A 23,747-nucleotide genomic window follows, 5' to 3' on the forward strand; every position below is an offset into this window, starting at 1 on the left:
CGGGGCCTCCCACTCCTCTTTCTATTCTGGTTAAAGACAGTTTGCGCTGTTCTGTGAAGGGAGTAGTACACACCTTTGTTCGAGATCTTCAGTTTTCTTGGCAATTTCTTGCATGGAATAGCCTTCATTTCTCAGAACAAGAATAGACTGACAAGTTTCAGGAGAAAGTTCTTTGTTTTTGGCCATTTTGAACCTGTAATCGAATCCACAAATGCTGATGCTCCAGATACTCAGCTAGTCTAGAGAAGCCCCGTTTTATTGCTTCTTTAAATCAGAACAACAGTTTTCAGCTGTGCTAACATAATTGCAAAAGGGTTTTCTAATGATCAATTAGCCTTTTAAAATTATAAACTTGGATTAGCTATCACAACATGCCATTGGAATACAGGAGTGAGGGTTGCTGATAATGGGCCTCTGTACGCCTATGTAGACATTCCATAAAAAAATCAGCCGTTTCCAGCTACAATAGTCATTCACAACATTAACAATGTCTACACTGTATTTCTGATCAATTTGATGTTATTTTAATGGACAAAAAAAGCTTTTCTTTCAAAAACAAGGACATTTCTAAGTGACCCCAAACGTTTTAATGGTACTGTATATTTCTAGGCTATTTATATTGAAAATTGGTATAAACTGTATGCATAATTATATGATAATATTTTAGGCTGACTATAATTCCCTTACATAATTTCTGATACATCACATGCCATGCTTTTATTTCCCTGCATATGTACAAGCAGGAAATGCATCCTCTATGGCTCTAATGCCATTGATTCCAATTAGACTGGTTTTGGATTTCTCCCTGAGATTTTCACCCCATTCGGGAACTTTGAGGGTTGATGATATAACCCCTCTAGTAATTTAATATAATAATTTTATAATATGTTGCAAACAGCCTCCATTCTCAGTTAATCTTTGCTCAAAGTATTTTATAATTGTTTAATTCAGAAACATTATTGCAAAGATGTCAACAATACTGAATATGGTCCAGATTGCCAAAAAGGTAGTAAGAGGCTTGGCTTCAATGTGACCTCCATTCTAAAACAACATTCTATGTTACCTTTCTTACCCATTCACAATTTCTGTCATGGCACGGCAAAATAACTGGATAATTAAGGTACCCTACATCAACCAGCATAATATAATGCCTCCTGGTGGCCCTGTGAATATTACCCAAGGAGGGCACATGACAAAATAATGAAAATAAAATAATTGAGATAAAGATTTAAAACACATTTTGTACCTCATGGGATTGCACTGTTTACTTACTTAGACGATTCCCCTACACATGCACAAGCATACTGCATTGGCATGTCGTTTCGAGCGCTCTTGCTATGGTCGTAAACATGTAATACATTTTAATTAATACAAAACACAGCATCTTCGTTCCAACTGACAGCTAACTGGCGGGAGATGATGGTCGCCGGATACAAAGCAGCGGATTCGTTTTATTTACAGTGGGCGGGCACGTGAGAAAAGTTCACTGGAGCTGTTTGACTGGGGTTCGTCAGCGCGTCAGCGACCTATCTCTTATTGATTGGTTAGTTCTTTTTTAAGGGGCAGGCGTATAAACTAAGCAGTTTGAAGTAGATGGCAGAGACTTTGGGAGAAATCACATGTCTGAGGGATTCAGTTGAGGTCGGAAGTGTGAAGGATTTCTTTGAATAGCTTTTTGTTTTAGTGAGTTAAAAATGCAAAGCTGTGCAAAGTCTTGGGGGATCCTATTCGCCAAATCGGTGAATTCACATGCACCTTGCAGACATATATCTGGTCAAAGCCGATTCTTTGGGAAACTACAGACTAGAATCCAAAACCGCAATGCTTTTGAAACTGTCCGCGGTCTTCGGATGTCTGCAGTCTATGCTTCTTCTAGACAGATAGACAGAATACTGCCGAGACACGATGATTTTGCAGAGAGACATATTGGTCCAGGCGAACGGGAGAAAAGGGAGATGCTGGATGTTCTTGGACTTGAGGTAAGATTTACAAACATTTGGATAAATCGAGAATTGATAGGACAGAAAGTAGGCTAATGTCTCGATCTAATGCCTTGCAGGCGCTCTTGCATGTTTCTTGTCATAAACAGCTGAACTTTCAACAATGTATATAGTTTTAGTGCGTTTTTTTGTGATCTATACATTGTTTTACAGTCAATCGCCCAGTTGATAGAAGATACAGTTCCAGAATCCATCCGTATTCAAAGAAGTATGAAAATGGATGATCCTCTCTGTAAGTTCATCTTTAACAGCACGTGTTATTGTTGATGTGTGTGCGTTCTCTATATAGAAACGGGATTTTATAACACGATGAGGCAATATTGCCTGTTGTAAAATTCCGCTTCTGGTATGATTTTGTTTTTCCAGTGCGTTTCATTATTGCTGTTGATTTCCCCGTCAAATGTAATCTTGATTTGTTTTATTTATTTGCATTTATGTTTTGTCTGCCTATTTTGCTGGTCTGAGTTTTCTTTTAACATTGTAAATCAAGCCAAGCAAGCGACTGGCTGAAATGTAGGTTGCACTCCTATTGTGAAGCCCTCTTCACCGTTAAGTCTTCCTTTGAACATATTTGGAGTTGTTTTTGCGGAACTCAACGAGCAGCACCAATCTCCTGTTGGGAAGCCGATGCTAATAGGATGGCAATTGGAGTGTAAAGTTCAGCCTTGAGCTCCTGTCCCAAGTCCAGTTCAATCTGGTTATAGCGTTAACATTACAGACGACTGACATGTGCAAACAAGCTTCATGGAATTCCTAATATGGTTAAGTTGATGTGTTTTGGTATTCTTACTTTAATACATTTTTTTTGTGCATTTAATAAGAGCCAGACGGATTTTCAATCGATTAAGAGAACTAGGAGACCTTTTAAATGTCTTACTATCAATAATAGTTGATTGTCTACAAAACACTCACTAGGCATATTTCCCTGGCAAACCCCTGCATTATTACACCAGAGACTGAAGTCTCATACTGTTATCACTTGAGATTTACAAGTCTATAAAAATACTATTCTGGACAGTACATTGTATTACTAATTTACCTTGTTCTGTGTAATGGGTTGCATTTATTAAAATCATTGTTCTTAAGCAACTGACAATATGGCCATAATATACAATATTTAATTAAGCAAAATAATTTGAAAACAGACAAAAGTATTGCTGATGACAATTTTCATCGAAGGCACATCAAAGATTATTCTTATTTTGCCAATATTCTCACCAGGCCACATTGATGATGCACTCTTAACAGTGACCCATCTCTACAATAATCAATTTAATACAAACTACTCGTTTTGGAGTGTAAATGTCATGTATTGAAACTCTCAGCTGTCAAAATCCCTAGTATTATTGCAGCATAATTTTGCATCAGTTACATTAGTCATTGTTTTCACTATCCTGATATTCCAGCAGTGCTCAACATGGTGAGAGGAATAAGTAATTGGTAATGAAGGCTTGGCCTAGTGTACTTAAATACTACTTACTGATCAGATGCTATAAAATAACACTTACTGATCAGATTATCTAAAATAACACATCTGCTATTTGGGGAGTTTCCAACATTATTGTTATGCAAAATGATTGACTTAATATTCACAATGCTTAATAAGTAATAAGAAGGTCGAGGGGGGGGGTTCTAAGACCACCCTCGGTCACTCCTTTCTGTCTTGTCCCATTATGTAGCTAACCATGCTGAAGGAACAAACTGGAGGCTATACTGCTTTTTGCCTGTTCAGCTTTTGGGGGGGGGCTTGGATTCTCTTCACAACAATAGATGTGCTGGGTGGTTCTGAATCAGGCTTTTCTGATGCTTTGAGGAACTTTGGGACCATGGGAAAACTGTCCTCTCTAATGAAATGTGCAGCTCCACAGTAGCCCCCCCCCCACACACACACACACACACACACTAAACCACTGGCCTCCACTACAGATAATGCTTTCACTTGTTTTGTTATTTGTTGTCAAATGTTAGATTTCCAAACACCCTTCTCTTGTGCTGCTGAGTCAAAGCAAGCATTTTTTAAATGGATTTACAGTTAAATTCTTTGCCACCTAAACTCAAACTGCAAATGTTCACCATTTTCTGATTGTATGGTGGTATACCCCATTAGAAATAACCATAGAAATGCTCATCCTGAATATGAGAGTACTTTGGGCACTCGATTCAAAGGGGCAGTATTGTCCATTCCTTGCTGAGGGCGTTGCTAAGCAGCGACGGCATGCCTGAGGAATTCCAGTGTCTAGGTGTATATTGGTTGATCTCCCCTACAGCACTGGAGAATTAGGCTAGATTACTAACCTTTGGGAAAGGGCCCATATGTTGCACATAATTGTCCCCTACAATAGATAGAAATATGATGCACAAATGGAAGTGCATTCTACACGCACAGAAATGTTGTATACAGTTCACACAGAACACGACACAGTGACGTGGAGTACACAATGCTGTTTAGTGTAATTTCCTTTCCACTCCATTTTGACAGTGAATCTGATGCTATATGATGTTACTGCCCATTTTGTTTGAGTGGTTTGTTCAGAAAATGTATGGGTATAATTGTTTAATGCACTTTTCCTCAAATATATGTGATGCCAATTGTGATTTCTATTTCTGCAGGTGAGAATCAAGTCTTGGAGCATCTCCAAAAGATTGCATCAAAGAACAAGGTGTGGCGGTCTTATATCGGAATGGGCTACTACAACTGCTCAGTGCCTCCAGTTATACAGAGAAACCTTTTGGAGAATTCAGGATGGTAACGGTCACTTTGGTACAAACTCACAAAAACAAAAGAGTTGTGATGTGTTCTGCATCTAGCCAAGTTGTCTCCGTCAGTAGAGCAAGGTACTGTTTGATTGTGCACTCAAGGTGCATATATGTATGGGCTTCTGCTTGTCATTAAATCACTAATTGCTACATTGCAGAAAAATGTGCCCCTAATCAAATACATATTTTGACTTGAGGCTCAAGTTTCCAGTTTAGGTTTGCACTGCATTAAATTACATCCTCACATGTGGGATCTTGGGATCTGTTTTTTGTCCGACTTAAAACAAGACAGCACTGACTTTTTCTTTATTTTCATTAACTTCCACCCACTTAACCCTAGGATCTCGATTCCTTGAAAAAGAGTTTTGTTTTTTCTGTGTATTGTCATACATTCTTACATTAAAACAAATATTTGAGTCATTTACCCAGAGTGATTAGTGCATTCATCTTAAGATAGCTAGGTGAGACAACCACATATCACAGTTGTAGCAAGTACATGTAATGTGTAATCATTTCTGTGTCTCCTGTTCTCCTCAGGGTGACACAGTACACCCCCTATCAGCCTGAGGTGGCTCAGGGTCGCCTGGAGAGTCTGCTCAACTATCAGACCATGATCTGTGACATCACAGGCATGGCTGTGGCCAACGCCTCTCTGCTGGATGAGGCGACAGCCGCCGCTGAGGCCATGCAGCTCTGTCATAGGTGAGGGAAGAATAAACATAAGAGAAATAGTGGCTGACCATTAAAGGGTAGTTAATTTAGTATCGTTCATGTATAGGGTCTAGTTATAGTCTATAAATAAGGCCCAGAGTTTCTCCTGGTGAGGTTACTTTTTCATGAAAAACTCCTGGCCCTACACATGTTAAAGGTGCACTATGCGGAAATCGCTTCTCCATTTCCTGGTTCCTAAAATGTGCAGAATTTGTGACAAAACAAGCAAGTATAGTGTAGAGAATCATTGTATCATTGTGCTTCTTAGACTTGCTTTAAATGAGAATGACAGGTCTATAACTGAATTTCTATGTGGATTTGGTCAGGCTGCCTAAAAAGTGACATATTGCATCTTTAATTGTTTGTTATGTTCCCTACAGACAGAACAAGAGAAGGACGTTCTACATCGACTCACGATGCCACCCTCAGACGATTGCTGTGGTGCAGACCAGAGCCAAGTACAGACATCCTTCAAAGCTTCACTCAGACCAAGGTTAGAACTGTGTACTAAAAGCAGCATCCTCATTATGGGTGCTCTGATTGTTGACCAACAGCTACATCGGGGTCAAGACTGTGCTGAAGCTGCCTCATGAGATGGACTTCAGTGGGAAGGATGTGAGCGGTGTGCTGTTCCAGTACCCAGACACCGAAGGCAGAGTGGAGGATTTCACTGCGCTGGTGGACCGCGCTCACAAGGGAGGGGTAAGAGAGCTGCCATGTCTGACATGGGTAGTAATGGTTTATTAACCTTGGATGCTATCTTAAAGTAAATGTGGGTTGGGGTTTGGTAGTGTTATTTTGGAATTGTTGCTCCTCGTTTGGTAGGAAAGGACCCCTCATTATGTGGCGATTCCAGTTTGGTGCCGAAGTGACTTGTTTGAAGACTCCCTGTCTCTCATCCCTGCAGGCTCTGGCTTGCTGTGCCACTGACCTGCTGGCCCTGTGTGTGCTGCGCCCCCCTGGAGAGTTTGGGGTGGACATTGCCCTGGGCAGCTCCCAGAGGTTCGGAGTACCACTCTGCTACGGTGGTCCCCACGCTGCCTTCTTCTCTGTCAAAGAAAACCTGGTCAGGATGATGCCTGGCAGGATGGTGGGAGTGACCAGGTGAGAGCCCTTAAGATTCACATGGGCCCTGTTCAGAATGGAAGTCAGATCTCTTGAGATTGTTCAATGTTGGGCTTTATAAACATGTTGATTGACTTCATAGAATTCTTGCTCACAGTGGAAAAGACTGAAATATACAGAATGCACATATACATAAAGACTATCTCAATGCACATTGGTTTGAAATGTCCCTTGTTTGTCTGCAGGGATGCAGCTGGTAAGGAGGTGTACCGTCTGGCTCTGCAGACCAGAGAGCAGCACATACGTAGAGACAAGGCCACCAGTAACATCTGTACTGCACAGGTACTGTACCCCCCTAATACCAACACTCTTTGCCTCAGGACAGGATTGTTACCTTAGTGTATTCATCGCTTATGAAAGTTTGTTTGTTTAAAAAATCTCAATGCAGTGGTTGTCTTCATTTATGAATTATTAATATTTATTTTTTGAAAATAAAGTTTCTCACCTTCAAATGTATGTGTCTTTCAGGCTCTGCTGGCCAACATGGCAGCCATGTTTGGGGTGTATCATGGACCCCAAGGCTTAAAGCACATTGCTGAGAGGACACACAATGCTGCACTGATACTGGCTGAAGGTATGTCCTCTGACACCCTGACTGCACTGATTCATTTTTACGTCACAACTTTTACGATCAATCAATAGTTGGCTAATTTCAACTATAAGGGTGCATTGAGAAAGACAATGGTAACAGCTTATTTTCAGATGATTTACAAATGTATTCTTTGAGTTTTTAGAAATGCCTCTCTCCCTCCTTTTGTATCAGGTCTGAAGCGGGCCGGACACAGGCTGCACAGTGAGATGTTCTTCGACACGCTGAAGGTTGGCTGCAGTGTGGCAGCCAAGGACATCCTGGAGAGGGCTGTCCAAAGGGAGATCAATCTGCGTGTCTACAGTGAGGGAGTGGTGAGTAGTAACAGATACAGTTTGGGAACAAGTTACATATACATCCACCCAGTGTTCCCATGTCGTCAGTTTGTTTTGATATTTTAACCAGCGTGTCGTGATCGCGTTTGGTGATGGGGGGACAAAATAAATGTATGCACGATGGCGCGCGCAGCCGGTTTGGGCTCTGTGTTAGAATACATTGTCATTAAAGCACACAGAAGCATAGATACACTCATATTAAGACCCACTCCATAGAGCTCCACAGTGGCGGTGTCATAACCTAGCAGTCAAACAGGGAAATGGTTCAATTGTTTTTGTAACATTCATTTTTCGCATAGGGGATTTTAGAAACACTTAAAATAAGGGCGGTGTTTCATTTAGGCTTACCCTGGCGTGATGTTTTGTTAACCATGTAAATCTCTCGGACAAGTTGACTTTTGGTTGAAATTATTTATTTGTTTACCTAGTTAGGTGTGTCTCTGGATGAGACCGTGACGGAGAGAGACTTGGACGATCTGCTCTGGGTCTTTGGATGTGAATCCTCAGCGGTACGTTTGCTTTCAATGGAATAAGATAATGCATATATTCAGCATTGCTTTCTTAAGAGCGTGCAAAGGTCCGTCTTGAAGCCATAGGACAAATGTCAAATTTAATTTAAATCTCAATTTACAGGAGCTGATTGCTGAGAAGATGGGTGAAAGAGTGAAAGGCATTATGGGTAGTCCTTTCAAGAGGACCAGCAAGTACCTCGTTCACACAGTCTTCAACAGGTTGGTCTGTTTGTAGCTGCTAAATATGACAATATTTGCCATAATAAGGATGAGCTTGTTATGCCATAACTGTTGATGACTTGTGTTCTCAGTGATGATAGTATTATCAGTATAATGACACCAGACTGGTGAGAGACATTAGGTGACGTTCCGTGATTATTGTCTTTGTTGTCCCAAACTCCAATTGATGCTTGGTAGAATAATTCCTTGCACTGATAGCATAAGGTTGTTACACATACAGTACCAGTAGAAAGTTTGGACACACCTACTCTTTCAAGGGTTTTTCTTTATTTTACTATTTCCTACATTGTAGAAAAATAGTGAAGAGCTCAAAACTATGAAATAACACATGGGTTCATGTTGTAAACAAAAAAGTGTTAAACAAAAATATATTTTAGATTCTTCAAAGTAGCCACCCTTTGCTTTGCACACTCTTGACATTCTCTCAACCAGCTTCACCTGGAATGCTTTTCCAACAGTTCCCACATGCTGAGCACTTATTGGCTACTTTTCCTTCAGTCTGCGGTCCAACTCATCCCAAACCATCTCAATTGGGTTGAGGTCGGGTGATTGTGGAGGCCAGGTCATCTGATGCAGCACTCACTCTCCTCCTTGGTCAAAATGTTGCCCTTATACAGCCTGGAGTTGTGTTGGATCATTGTCCTGTTGAAAAACAAATGATAGTCCCACTAAGCGCAAACCAGATGGGATGGCGTATCGCTGCAGAATGCTGTGGGAGCCATGCTGGTTATGTGTGCCTTGAATTCTAAATAAATCAGACCGGGTCACCAGCAAAGCACCATCACACCTCCTCCACACTTCACGGTGGGAACCACACATGTAGAGATCATCCGTTCTCTTACTCTGCGTCTCACAAAGACATGGCGATTGAAACCAAAAATCGCAATTTGGACGCAATTTGAACACATTTCCACCGGTCTAATGTCCATTGCTCATGTTTCTTGGCCCAAGCAAGTCTCTTCTTATTGGTGTCCTTTAGTAGTGGTTTCTTTGCAGCAGTTTGGCCATGAAGGCCTGATTTCACACAGTTTCCTCTGAGCAGTTGATGTTGAAATGTGTCTGTTACTTGAACTCTGAAGCATTTATTTGGGCTGCAATTTCTGAGGCCGGTAACTCTAATGAACTTATCCTCTGCAGCAGAGGTAACTCTGGGTCTTCCTTTCCTGTGGCGGTCCTTATGAGAGCCAGCTTCATCATAGCACTTGATGGTTTTTGCGACTGCACTTGAAGAAACTTTCAAAGTTCTTGATATTTTCCAGATTGACTGACTGTCTTAAAGTAAGGATTTACTGTCGTTTCTCTTTGCTTATTTGAGCTGTTCTTGCCATAATATGGACTTAGCCCTATTTGGTAAAATACCATCTTCTGTATACCATCCTTACCTTGTCACAACACAACTGATTGGCTCAAATGCATTAAGAAGGAAAGAAATTCCACAAACTAACAAGGCACACCTGTTAATTGAAATGCATTCCAGATGACTACCTCATGAAGCTGGTTGAGAGAATGCCAATATAAAATATTTTCATTTAATTTCATTTTTTTTTTGGTTACTACATGATTCCATGTGTTATTTCATAGTCTTTACTATTATTCTACAATGTAGAAAACAGTAAAAATACAGAAAAACCCTGGATTGAGTAGGTGTCAACTTTTGACTGGTACTGTATAAGGGATAATACAGGGTTTAAGCACTAAGGTTTTAAAGTAAAATAACACATTAGGCCTAAAACGTATCTTTATAATCTTGATTCACCCCTATTCTTCATCCCATGCAGTTACCATTCGGAGACCAACATTGTGCGCTACATGAAACGCTTGGAGAACAAGGACATCTCTCTGGTTCACAGCATGATCCCACTGGTGAGTTATGGGAAAGCAAAGAAATGTTTTACTTAGCTTTTTTAACTTTAGCATTTTTTACCATGGTCTGAATACTAAAAACTTACGAACTACTGAAAAGATTTCTCGGCCAACGCCATTTGTAATATCCATTTTGTTTTCCATGTCAGGGTTCCTGCACAATGAAGCTAAACAGTTCCTCAGAGCTCATGGTGAGTTAATATCAGGGTTGGGGTCAATTCGGTTAGAAGGCAGTCAATTCAGGAAGTACTGAGATTGCACCAATAATTAAAGGGCTTTAGCTTGCAATGATTTCCCAATAAACTTAAAAGTAAAAGCTATTTATTCTAAGTTTCCATTTTTAAATTCAAATCAGTTCCTGAATTGACTCTTCGATTTGAATTGACCCCAACCCTGATTAATTCATCTTTTCTTTCTCCTCCTTATGGTGGTGGTGTTGTGAAAAACACTAGCTTACCTTATGACAAAACATTGTACAAGTCATAAGGACATCGCTAACTGTCATTTACCATATTTCTCCCTTTGTTCTCTCTTTCCCACTGTTTTTAGCCCATCACCTGGAAGGAGTTTGCCAACCTTCACCCCTTCTGTCCCCTGGACCAGGCTGAGGGTTATCAGCAGCTCTTCAGGCAGCTGGAGAAGGATCTCTGTGAGGTGACTGGCTATGACAAGATCTCCTTCCAACCCAACAGGTAAGCCCCTCACTGACAGCAATATTCAGTCTGGGGTATTCATGACCAACTGGGATTTCAGTTTCCCAGACTCCTCATCCGAGCGTGATTTCCCTGTCGCCCCCTGTTACACATACCATGTTGTCCAATTGATTAATTTTATTTGGTCATATAACTCAGTTTGTGGCTGATAATTATGGTTCCAAGTCCCCCACTTATCAGTATAAATTGGGCTGATGAAAAGCACATTGTGCTACATTGGCTTGGAAAGATAGCGGCCTGGTTGTTCAACTCTTGTTCCATGCTTTTCCTTTATAGTTACTATGACGCTCATATAGACTAACCTTTGAACTCGGCACGTTTTGATTATGCTGAGACGTGTCTGTGAGCATGTCTGGTACATTAAGACTGTATAACCTCGTCTTTCAGTGGTGCTCAGGGAGAATACGCTGGCCTCGCGGCCATCAAAGCCTACCTGAACTCTAAAGGAGAGGCCCATAGAACAGTAAGTATGGTTCTGATGAAACTGAACACATCTTTTCTAGCACACATGCTAGGCCCTGTAGAATCAAAATAACCCACCCTTGGTTAATTGTTATAACATTAGATCAAAGTACATGTTGGGGTTTGCGTACTACAAATGACTTTAATTCATTTTCAGTCTGAATGTTTGCTGCCGTCACCCATTTCCCTGTAAACAACCTGTATGTAATACATGATACTTAGACCCACCTACAATCATTTATCACATGTAAAGCCATAAAGGGACTCCTTTTAAGTACAATCACTTGTTTGTCAACAGACATTGTATTGGAAAAGCTCTATCTGAAGAAGAGGGTTGTTTTGGATACTTCTACAGGAACTTTGAAAGGCCCCAAGTGTCACAATGTGCTGGGTTGAAGTGACTTGAGTACATCTGGTGATGGGAATATGATAGAACAGTGACCGAAGATAAGAATGCTCGTTCAAGTAGCTTTCTAATTTGGCCTTTATTTTTTAACTATTATAAGCACTTCTTTGATAGTGGCATGAGCTCTTGAAACAGTCAAGGTCCACAGTTGTGCAAATAAGGGACAGAAAATACCACACTGTCTGGAAGTTACTTGATTCCAAGATCCCATATTTGGTGTTTTTTTGTGAACTGCAAGTCATGGGCAAAATAGATTGAGCTCAGTTTGTTTTTCCTGTTAGGGGGGAAAATGTAAACGTTACCCAACAAAACACACAGGTCTTGGTGACCTTGTGTGACAATTTTGCAAAATGTCAAAATAAGTCTCCTTATAAAAGGGATAAAATAATTTGAAGACCTATTTTAAATCATGTTTGATGTCAATTGTAGATTTGTGCTTTGAAATCTTAAGACTGTGTGATTGCATATCTAATGGTTGATTTGTTGAGTCTTAATTCTCTCTTTTACTTTGATGGTCTGAGTGCAACTGTTTCTGATATTTTCCTTTTGCTCAGGTTTGTCTGATTCCCAAGTCAGCCCATGGTACCAACCCGGCCAGTGCCCAGATGGCTGGCATGAAGGTGCAGGTGGTGGAGGTGGACAAGGATGGCAACATTGACATGGCAAATCTCAAGGCACTGGTAAGAGCTGGTTGGAGTGATTCTGCTAATCTGATTCTATTAGAGTAGCCTTTCAATCTAACCAGTCGCACTAAAAAAATAATTGCGGAACATGATGGCCCGACAGTCAGGTCACTCACTATGTACTGCTAGTGTAATTGGCAGTCAATTACCCCCCCCTTTAAAAGTGGACTGTCATGTTGCAGAGTCAGACTAACACATTATTCCCCTCTCAGGTGGACAAACACAAGGCTAACCTGGCAGCCATGATGATCACGTACCCCTCCACTTTTGGTGTGTTTGAGGAGAGCATTGATGATGTCTGCAATCTCATCCACCAGAACGGAGGACAGGTCTACCTGGATGGTGCTAATATGAATGCACAAGTGAGAGAAGAGTATAAGCTGTGTACTAAAACTGTTGAAAGATCTTTTTTGGTAACTTAAAAAAAAAAATAGGGTTACTTATCCAGATGTTAATTGAATCATGGACCCATTATTTTAATATTGAGTCATATTACAGAAGTGTATTTGAAAGAACCTTATGAAAGTATGTATATATTTTTTACAAGCGTCTCAGGGATTGCACTATTCTACAACGTATGGTTGAATATTTTCAGTATTTTACAAATGTTCCGTCCTGAGAATAAATCACTTTTCTCTTCGGTTAAGCCAGTATTTCCCGCCAAAACAGGAAGTGCCATTCTAAAGCATAAATACACTACCTGGCCAAAAGTATGTGGACATCCCTTCAAATTAGTGGATTTGGCTATTTCAGCCACATCTGTTGCTGACCGGTGTATATAATTGAGCACACAGCATGTAATCTCCATAAACAAACATTGGCAGTAGAATGGCCCATACTGAAGAGCTCAGTGACTTTCAACGTGGCACTGTCATAGAATGCCTCCTTTCCAACAAGTCAGTTTGTCAAATGTCTACCCTGCTTAGAGCTGCCCCGGTCAACTGTAAGTGCTGTTATTGAAGTGGAAATGTCTGAGCAACAACGGCTCAGCTGCAAAGTGGTATGCCCCACAAGCTCACAGAACGGGACCACAGAGTACGCGTAGTGTAAAAAAAAAAAATGTCTGTCCCTGGTTACAACATTCGGTACTTAGTTACTAACTGCCTCTGGAAGCAATGTGAGCAGAAGAACTGTTCGTCGGGTGCTTCATGGAATGGGTTCCATGGCCGAGCAGCCACAAAAGCCTAAGATCCCCTTGCGCAATGCCAAGAGTCTGCTGAAGTGGTTAGTTCCAGTGAAGGGAAATCTTAACGCTACATTATACAATGACATTCTAGTGAATTCTGTACTTCCAACTTTGTGGCAACAGTTTGGGGTAGGAAGTTTCAGCATGACAGTGCAAAAAAATTAGGTCCATACAGAAATGGTTTGTCAATCGGTGTGTAAGAACTTGACTGACCTGCACAGAGCCTTGACCTCAACCCCATCGAACATCTTTGGGATGAATTGGGAGTACCGACTGCGAGCTAGCCTTAATCGCCCAACATCAGTGCCCAACCTCGAATGCTCTTGTGGCTGAATGGAAGCAAGTCCCTGCATGTCCCAACATCTTGTGGAAAGCCTTCCCAGAAGAGTGGAGGATGTTGTAGCAGCAATGTTGGGACCAACTCCATATTAATGCCCATGATTTTGGAATGAGATGTTCCCTGAGCAGGTGTCCACATACTTTTGGTCATGTCGTGTATTTGAGCTATTCAATTTGAATATTTTTGAACTCAGGTCTAATGCATTTTACCCCCCAGAGTACAGTAGCGCCCTCTTCTGCAAATGAGTAACTTTGGAGAATTGCCTTTCTACCACATTGTCATCACCGCTCTCTCCTACCTGGTCTGCTCTCTACTCTACAGGTGGGCCTGTGTCGTCCTGGTGACTATGGATCTGACGTCTCTCACTTGAACCTCCACAAGACCTTCTGTATCCCCCACGGAGGCGGAGGACCAGGGATGGGACCTATTGGAGTGTAAGTGAATGCACATTGATGGGCTAAGCACAAACTCAACCTGCCCAAAGCAGATCTCAACCTGCCCAAAGCAGATCTATGTCTGGCCAAATCCATTATAAATGTGGAGTTTTTTTCCTGGTCAGGAAACACTACTCTCACTAAGTATTAGTGCAAAAAAAACAATTTAAAAAGTGGATAAGTAATTACTTTTGACTTTAAATCGAGTTCTGTATGTTCAACAGGAAGGAGCACCTCGCCCCGTTCCTGCCTAGCCACCCAGTGGTCTTAATGTCAGCAGGCAACATGTCCAGCTCCCTGGGCACCATCAGTGCTGCCCCCTGGGGCTCCAGTGCCATCCTGCCCATCTCCTGGGCTTACATCAAGGTCAGTACTACATCTATCCTAAGAGCAGGTTGACAATTGTCATGAATATTGGCTTGGAGGAAGAACTGAGTGATATCTGCTAGATTGGCCAGATGCAAAGTCAATATTGGCTATATTGTGAAAATGTAATGGAAACCAAAATGTGGTTTTTGGTCTTTAATTTAAGGTTAGGCATCAGGATTAGCAGTGTGGTTAATGTTAGGTTTAAAATCAGATTCTATGACTTTGTGGCTATGCCAGCTTGTGACCACTGCAGAGGTGCCTCCAGTATACAAGTCATGACATTACATGCCAACATGCATCTTATGGTTCAGTGCCATGGAATTTCAATAAGGATAGATTTGTTAGAATAGTGTTATTCAGGATACTCAATTTGTCTTTCTAGGCAAATGCAGAGAGAAAACATGCAACTAAAGCAGCGACAACAGTTGAGTACATGTCGATATAGACCATGACCTTGTATCCTACTGTGTAGATGATGGGAGCCAAGGGGCTGGTTCACGCCACAGAGGTGGCTATCCTGAATGCCAACTATATGGCCAAGAGACTGGAGAGCCACTACAAAATCCTCTTCAAAGGCAGGAAAGGTGAGTGGTAGTTCCTATTCACCCCATATGGCAGCGTTTTCCAAACTAGGGGTCATGACCTTGTTGGATTTCTTGATTTGAAAATGGGGTCGCGAGAAACTAATGTGCCATTTCGTTCATAGAACCACTGGTACATGAGTAATTTTTTGATATCTGCTAAAAGCGGTCGGGACAAACCGAGCGGTCTGTTTTACTTCCTACAAATGTGGCTCACATTTTTGAACAGTTGGAGCTATAAGCTATTATGACCCCATTCCTGAAAGCTAAGACTCGCAGGAACACGTACTTGTCTTTTTCCCTCTACGATATGCACAAGCTGCACAGGACTTAAAACAGAGTGGACGGGACCAGTCACCAAATCTGACTGGAGGGAAAAAGAACACCATCACTGAAAGCAATGATCTTTTCTACACAGAAGATCATACAATTATTGCCAGATGATCTTCTTAGATTTTGTTCCTAAACTTTAATACCTTTGCATCTGTCACTTGGAACCATATTCCATTTGTAATGGACGTTCACACTCCCAAATAAAAGTAAACATTTAGCTTTTGATTACATAACTTTATAATGTCCTTCAGTAATTAGCCAACACTAGCAAAATGTTGCTTTAACACTGATTGTTTTGGTCCACAGGCTTTTGTGCTCATGAATTTATTTTGGATGTGAGGCCATTCAAGAAATCTGCAAACATTGAAGCGGTGGATGTGGCGAAAAGGCTGCAGGATTACGGTGAGTTGGAACACACTGCATTAACGGATAGTTGGGCACTGCTGAAAAGTCAACATGGTCCACTTGTCTCTTACTCTAAGTAAAAAAAATAGGAATAGATTTACTCGTGAGCCTTCTCATCCCCCTGTGTGTCTGACCTTGGTCAGGTTTCCATGCCCCCACCATGTCGTGGCCCGTGGCAGGAACCCTGATGATCGAGCCCACTGAGTCGGAGGACAAGGCAGAGATGGACCGCTTCTGTGACTCTCTGATGGGAATCAGACAGGAAATAGCAGATATCGAGGAAGGCAGGATGGATGCCTGCATTAACCCATTGAAGGTACATCACTGGCCTGACTCAGACAACTAACAAATTGCATGTCAAGCCATGTAATCAGCTACATACAGTGGTCATTAAACTCATAGGAATTTTACTAAGTCAAATCGGTGTTAGTTTCAACTTAACTGTTGTGTTGTTGACATCCTCAGAGGAAATGGCAAGCATTTTTGAAACTGTCTGTTTTGAGATGGGGTTTCTGAAGTGTAATTATTTTTTATTTATGTATGGTTTGGGCACATACGAGAATAGGACGAGTCAACATTATTTGGGGTTGGTGTTTAGAGTATGAACTTAAAAAGCAAGATTTTCACTAGACTGTTTAAGAAATACCACTGTGATATGGACAACCTTTTATTATAGTGTTATTGAGCATAAATCTGCTTTTAGTGGTGGCACTTAAAATGTAGCATGAGTTGCTTTATGTCACCAGGCCAGCTAAAATAGGTGTTGACTGGGGTCTGTGTCCACAGATGGCACCTCACTCCCTGGCAAGCATCACCTCCTCTACCTGGGACAGGCCCTACTCCAGGGAGTATGCTGCTTTCCCCCTGGTGAGTCTTCCCTCTGGAAAACATCACACACTACCAACTCCACTAAAAATTGTTGTTTTCATGTCAATGTCAACATGTTTACATCAGTGTTAGCAAAATCTTTACACCTTACTCTTTCTAATAACTGTTAACAAGGTAAACTCACTTTCCCCATTTCCAGCCATTTGTGAGGCCCGAGACCAAATTCTGGCCATCCATATCCAGGATTGACGATATCTACGGTGACCAGCACCTGGTCTGCACCTGCCCCCCCATGGACGTGTATGAGTCACCATACGAGGAGAAGAGAGCTTCCTCATGACAAACGTCTCCGTTATACCAGTCATCACACTTCCAAATTCTGAAAATCCATTGAGTTGTATCGTCCACTGTAGTTTCTGTATTTCAATGTGCCTCGACTCTTTTGTTGTACAAATAGTTGCCTTGACTCTCCCTTCATGACGTTTTTATGCTCTAAAGTAGCGGGCCCGACTGACACGTAGATCAAGTTGTAGGGTTTTGTTAATATTTGCTGTGTTCTGTGCATGAAAATGTTTAAAATGTGTATTGACACTTTTGCCTAATCACTTATACTAGTCTTGATAGGAATTATGGATAGTTTTAATGATCTTTAAGGAAAATAGTTGTATTGAACATTGTCAATCTTTTCTTGTTCAGTTTGAAGTAGACTTCAGTCATTTCTTTTCCACATAAGGACATACTGCCACCTAGATGTGAATGTTAAACACCAATAACGTTCTCACATGATTTGTTCTGAGACACTAATACATTTGGACATTAAAATATTTCCAAAACAGAGACTAAGGTGACAAAGAACAAATTTATCAAACTAATTGGGCTTTAAGTATTAGTTCAAAGAATGACTTCAGTTCTGTCTATGGACATGGCATGAGAACCAAGGAAGTTCATTCCTTTTGTTAATCCTATTGGGTGATCATCTTTCCTTAGCCTCAAATACATTGACTACAACTGGGAACAGTTGTGGGTGCACGACTTAAGTGCTGTGGTGAATATCAACGTAAAGATTGTTAGACCCAGAACTTGTAAGAGCTACAGCCTGTATGCGTGATTAAATTACACATCGACTTGTGATTGAGGTCATTTTTGCAACTCATTCAACACCATGTATGAGACTCAATTTGAAGAGCTTGCAAACTTGAGCATCAGTTCCAGTCACACACACACCATTGTTCTCACAAATGACTAGCATATGCCTTGATCTGGTTAGTGTAAGTGAAATGGTAGCAAATCAACTTCAGGATCAGGGGAGAGCGATTGTGCCCTAGACAATTGACTCGTACCCATTGGGATAAAAGGTGCAGATTTGTGCCATTGTACAGCCACCATTTTTTTATTCAATTGCAAAAATAAACACTTGATGGGTACAAAAGTACCCTTGTATTTATGTCTTGTTATATTGGGGGGGGATTTAGTCTAGGCAATATCACACATTCAAGTGTTAACTTGAAACAGCTGCATGGGATTTGTTGGGTGGTTTCATTGCAGCCAATGGAAGATTTAAAAGCCACAGAAAACATTCAGCTTTTGAAACAGCCTGATCATTATTTCAGAAACACCGTTATCAGGGGAGGACTAAATGGTGTTGCAACAGTTGACAACTTGATGTGGATGGAAGGAATTTGCACAACCATGAAGCTTGATATACTTTAATAGAGTATTGAAAATAAATCAGTGGTAATACAGATAAGGCACTGCACCAGTACTAGATTGCCATGTGCAATTTTCTATTGTGTAAAGGGGATAAATAACATTGATCATTAACTCTATAGCACATGACATTCCAGTTAATGTATGGGTAAAACGGCACATCGAAAGTACGTTACTCACATTATGTGCCTCAGCATAGGTGTTAGCAGCAGGTCTAACCAAAAAACATTTAATATATGCATTGCACCAGATATTAAAACAAATAACTTTAGATGTTCATACAGGTATACTGTATGCCAAGTATATAACAGACAATTTCAAGACAAATCAGTGAACATTCAAATACATCATGGTAGGCATTAAAAGTGATAAAAACTACTGTACAACCTGGTCAAACATATGTAAACGGGGAACTTCACAAATGGTGAATGACCAGGTATAATGTCAACACCCTCCATTACTTACTCCTGTGACGCAGCTTAATATAGATAAAACCCTGACGAGGTGATACAAGCTCAGAATGAAGCCATCCCAAGAGCTCATGAACTGCAAACATGAACAGCCATATCCCCTGAAACAGAGTAACATTATTTGCAGTTGCTCTCACTAACAACCAGCTTCACTCCCATCTTGTAGGCAAAGGCCTGAGTGGCCTCTAGCTCGGTTTCACTTGGAGAGGACTTCTTCCGCTCGACAAGTCGGTCCACCAGCACCACAAACACACCAGATAGGATGAGAACCAATCCAGACAGGTAGAAGCATGCACCAAAGTCTTTGTCCAGGTCAACCAGCCAACCTGTGCAAAGAGAAGAAATTTGAGCCCACAAACTGCTGCCCTGGATGAATAAACCAGTAGCTTCACTGATTAAAAGCTTAGTTCATGCAAAGTGAAAATGGGTGCAATTCAGTTCGTGCATGTCAACATTGTAATTTCACCCCATCTCACCTGCAGCAGGTGGACCAATGAAGCCACCGATACTTCTAAAAAGCATGAAGAGTCCCAGGCCGCTGTCAAACCCCTCCAGGCCCACTATGTCCACAATAGACGTCACATGGATGGCTACAACGCAGCCAAACAGAAAACCGTAGAGCGAGGAGAAGACCAGAAGGACTGAGTAGTCCTTGCCAATGGGCAGCAGCAGTAGCACTACCCCCAACATGGTGACAACCATTGTCAGCAGTTGTAAGTTCCTCAACAGCCTCAGGTTGGCCAGCCAACCACAGGCCAGACGACCAAGCAGGTCAGCCAATGCCAGCACAGACAGGATGGACGCCGCCCAGTAGTTCTTCAATCCCAGGCTGGTGGCATAGGGAACCACAAATAGAGGTGGGATGAAAAATCCTGCAGCAGCGAAAATGGCAAACAGGATGTAGAGCAGCAATTCTGGTTTCCTTAGCAACGTCCACTGGAAGCTTAGCTTTTTTGGTGTCGGGTCATCATCAGCTTTGGAGTCCTGGTGGTCGTCCTTATTTGGCTTTGTGTGATTATGGGGTTTGGATTCAAGAGGTCTCATGAGGGCTCCACAGACGCAGAGGTTGAGCTGAAGGCTCCCTATGACGAGCAGAGCTCCCTGCCAGGTGTAGACCTCGATGAGCCACTGGAAAAAAGGACTGAACACCATGGCGAAAACACACTCCCCGGAGCTGGCTATGGCGTACGCTATGGGACGCCACTTCAGGAAGTAGTGGCTCACTATGCTGTTGGCTGGTAACCAGGAAAATGAAAGTCCCAAACCTAAAAATAAAGCAAAGATAAATCTAGGCTCTGTGTTGGTCTGTTACTAAATGTAATACATGTGTATGTGCTCACATTTAATAAGCCAATATAGCTAATCAATAACTACACCAAGTTCAGTTACAATGTGTTCTGGTTGGGGTCACAAGGCAAAACTCATCAGGATTGTTTACCCTCAGGGATGACCATTTCAGTTCTATTTTCTCAAACTCCTGAAATCATAAATCACTTGAGGTAATGCCTTTTGTTTTCCTCTAACTGATTATTTTAACTGTACTGGTACAGTAGGTTTTATGGGTTGGTGTGGTGATCATCGTCTTCTGTGATTGGTCATCGACAAAAAAAAGAAGTAACTTTATCACCCTGGGAACACACAAATGTAAACTGTTCTTAAATGTTACGGTTTTTTTCCCCCACTTGGGGAGCCCCCAACCCTACCTTGCAGTACGCCTATGCTGAGATACATCCATGGAAGACTGAGGTCGAGAGACGCCAGGATCATCCCTGAAGCACTGAGGAGCCCTCCCGTCATGATGACTGCCCTCTGGGTACAGTGCATGCTCAGGACACTGGCAACTGGGGCTGAGGGGAGGAGACAAATTATTACAGGAACCAGAGTGGATTGTTCTAGTGGTTATTACAACAAAATGTCAACCTGGTCTCTAGTTGCTTGAGCAGGTTTGTTTATTTGGCCAACTTATAACGCTCTATAACCATGCAACACATTTCAGTTGAATAATGAAATAGAAGTTAAACTGCAATGTAAACAAGACAAGTTTCCCCTCACTTACCTCCCAAGTGAAACATGACTATCATAGTGGAGGTGACCCATGAGGTGGTGCTGGTGAGGACTCCAAAGTGGTTCTGGATCTCTAGGAAGAATAGGCCGAAGTTCTTAAGGACGCCTGTAGTGAGGCCCATGATAAAGAAGGCTGAGGTGACCACCACCCATCCATAGCCCCCATCAGGGGGGCCACCGGCCTTCATACCAGGGCTCTGCATCACAGCTCTACAGCCTTCGAAGAACATATGTACAGTAGGCATATGTTCACTGCTGCAATGTGGTCAGTAAATGGGTGGATCCACCACTTTATTTCATATCATTTTGACACCGTCATAAAGAGCACATGTTCAATTTAATAAAAAAATAATCTTGCCCCCAAAAAAGTGGATATTTTAAAAAAAAATGCACTTAATTTAATGTAACAGGCTTTCAAAATGCAATATTCGCGCACAATTTCTACTTAATGTCAAAGGCATGCAAAAGGCACTCATTTCGTGGACACAAATACACTTAGTTGCAACCTGGTCTCAGAGCATTTGTATTATTCTGTATGTAAATCCAACACGCTCCATTTAGTATGATATGTTACATTAGACAGATGGTTACTTAAGGCAAAAACAAAAGGAGGGTTGGACATATACGAAAAGTCTAGCAACCCAAAGGCTGAGAGTTCGAAGCGCATCACATGATACTACTTATCATGTTAGCTAACCCTTCCCCTAACTCGTCACCTAATTCTTAAACTTAACCCTAAAGCCTAGCCTAGCTAACATTAGGGAGCTAGCTAACGTTACTCCGCTAGGTAGAATTAGTAACATACGTTTTGCAAATTCCTAACATGTTAATTGTCTCGGATTTACGTACAGAATAATACGAAATGCTCCGAGACAAGGTTGACATCGAGTATGAAACACCTTCTTAGAGCTTCAGCTTGTCTGCCTGAATGTATTTCTGAGCATGATGAATTTCTGACTATTAAGTCGTGTCCATCGGCGCTCTAAACTCACAGCTTCTCGGTTGTTCACGCGAATGACCGCACGTAGTGGACTTGCACTGCAAACCAAGCAATGACGATCCGCACCACTTGTGATACAATGCATCGATCCACAATATCTATTCTTTCTCGCAATGAGATAACAGCAGTTACGGCACTTGCATCATGTCTAGACATTCTGCCTTTTTTATGTCTAAATTGACAGTATTTATCCTGCTAACCATTCTGAAAACTCAACGCAAGCATGGAATAAAGAAATTGAGTATCACTCACGACTGGAACGTAGCCGCCACACTTCCTGCTCTTCTCCTCCTGGTTTATTGGGAGATATTGCTGGTCTCTTCTACCGGCCATATCGTAATTTCTATTTCAGCGCGGGAAGGTCTTCTATATATACATGTCGGAGTTGGACACTCCCCTTCGAGCTCATGCTCATTATGTAAGTCACGACTGTAGTATGATCTAAAATAAGGACGCGCGACAACGAGGTTCTAGCTCCAGCCTGTTTATTAACCTAAACCTCGCATGTCCTACATAGGTACGGATACCCCCAAGGGACATCCTACTACATCTTCCCCTCTCCCATGAACAAGAACTCAACATGCATAACCACTGAAGCATAACTGAAATGCAATTTGGAAACCAGTATTATTATTAACATGCTACTTCCCATCCTGAAACAGTATGAAAGCATTAAATCACACAGTATGAGCATTAACTTAGGTACAGTCTATTTTTGCTGGATATGGTCCCCAACAGTAATGTTTTCTCTTCACGTAACATAGTCTTTCAGCCACTCTGGTGGCTTCACATCCCTTTTGGGGCGCGCTTGTGGCTCTGTGAGCATTCTCTCCTTCACCCTCTTTTTGTGTATTTTCTGTGGCCTCGGTCTGTGTGGCTGGTAGATCTGGAAGAGCTCTGAGGTGTGTTTTGTTCCTTCGTACCTCTTCTGAGCCTGTGTCCACCACATAGGAGCGTGGGGCATCCGCTTTCCTCAGCACTATTGCTGGTGTCTTTGAGTTTGTAATCCACACACGTTGACCTTTGGTCAGCTCTGGCCTCTCCTTAGCACGGTATCTCCGATTAAAGTCTCCAGTTTGCGTTTGTTTCAGACGTTTGTCCCTCTCAGCGAAGGCCTTCCTGTTAGGCCATCGGGGTTTAAGCTGAGCCGGCGAGACAGGCAATGGGGAACGCAGCCTCCTGCCCATCAGGAGCTCGGCAGGCGACGGCCCATGATGCAGTGGTGTAACTCTGTAAGCTAACAGAGCCCTGTATGGATCCTTGTTCTTTTTCAGCTCTCTCTGCCTCACCATTACTCTGTGCATGGTAGGGGCTACTGGTCACATGTATGAAGTCATATTCTGTGGCAAAAGCAGAAAAGGAGCTTGCAGAGAACTGGGGAGCGTTATCTGTAACCAGGACCTCAGCGACCCCTTGCCTGGAAAAAATGGACTTTAATCCATTGATAACACCAGCTGATGTGGTTATGGGTGTCATTGCTATTTCAATGTATCTTGAGTAGTAATCTACCACTAGCAGATAAGTGTAATTTTTCCAATAGAACATATCCACCCCTACCTTTTGCCATGGCTGTTTTGGCAGCTCCGTTGCCATCATTGGCTCCGGATGACAAGGTTGATATTTTGTACAGACCT

General features: G+C 41.9%; 2 protein-coding genes across 3 annotated transcripts; one reads left to right on the plus strand and one right to left on the minus strand.

Annotated features, from left to right (window-relative positions):
* The first annotated feature begins 1,595 nt into the window (after positions 1-1,595).
* On the plus strand, positions 1,596-18,312 carry LOC112232820 (glycine dehydrogenase (decarboxylating), mitochondrial). The gene is made up of 25 exons (XM_024400055.2): positions 1,596-1,979; positions 2,154-2,232; positions 4,611-4,746; positions 5,295-5,459; positions 5,849-5,926; positions 6,023-6,170; positions 6,376-6,572; positions 6,779-6,875; positions 7,062-7,167; positions 7,357-7,496; positions 7,946-8,026; positions 8,151-8,248; positions 10,048-10,132; positions 10,282-10,323; positions 10,682-10,824; positions 11,233-11,308; positions 12,268-12,393; positions 12,609-12,758; positions 14,244-14,356; positions 14,581-14,722; positions 15,198-15,309; positions 15,946-16,041; positions 16,188-16,360; positions 16,831-16,911; positions 17,072-18,312. The coding sequence occupies exons 1-25, from the start codon at positions 1,695-1,697 to the stop codon at positions 17,210-17,212; spliced, it is 3,090 nt and encodes a 1,029-aa protein (XP_024255823.1). The 5' UTR covers positions 1,596-1,694; the 3' UTR covers positions 17,213-18,312.
* A 250-nt stretch (positions 18,313-18,562) lies between these two features.
* zgc:114041 (uncharacterized protein LOC574425 homolog) lies at positions 18,563-22,662 on the minus strand. Of its 2 annotated transcripts, none has more exons than XM_024400056.2 (5): positions 22,366-22,662; positions 21,106-21,330; positions 20,753-20,896; positions 19,526-20,314; positions 18,563-19,375 (listed from the first exon to the last, which is right to left on the minus strand). In XM_024400056.2, exons 2-5 carry the CDS (start codon positions 21,314-21,316, stop codon positions 19,167-19,169), a joined length of 1,353 nt encoding a protein of 450 aa, XP_024255824.1. In that variant the 5' UTR covers positions 21,317-21,330; positions 22,366-22,662; the 3' UTR covers positions 18,563-19,166. The 2 variants fall into 2 exon arrangements, with proteins under 2 accessions (XP_024255824.1, XP_024255825.1); XM_024400057.2 differs by having other exon boundaries at positions 21,106-21,186; positions 22,366-22,658.
* Positions 22,663-23,747: the final 1,085 nt, after the last annotated feature.

The sequence above is a fragment of the Oncorhynchus tshawytscha genome, linkage group LG04, assembly GCF_018296145.1.
Source record: "Oncorhynchus tshawytscha isolate Ot180627B linkage group LG04, Otsh_v2.0, whole genome shotgun sequence".
NCBI classification, from domain to species: domain Eukaryota; kingdom Metazoa; phylum Chordata; class Actinopteri; order Salmoniformes; family Salmonidae; genus Oncorhynchus; species Oncorhynchus tshawytscha.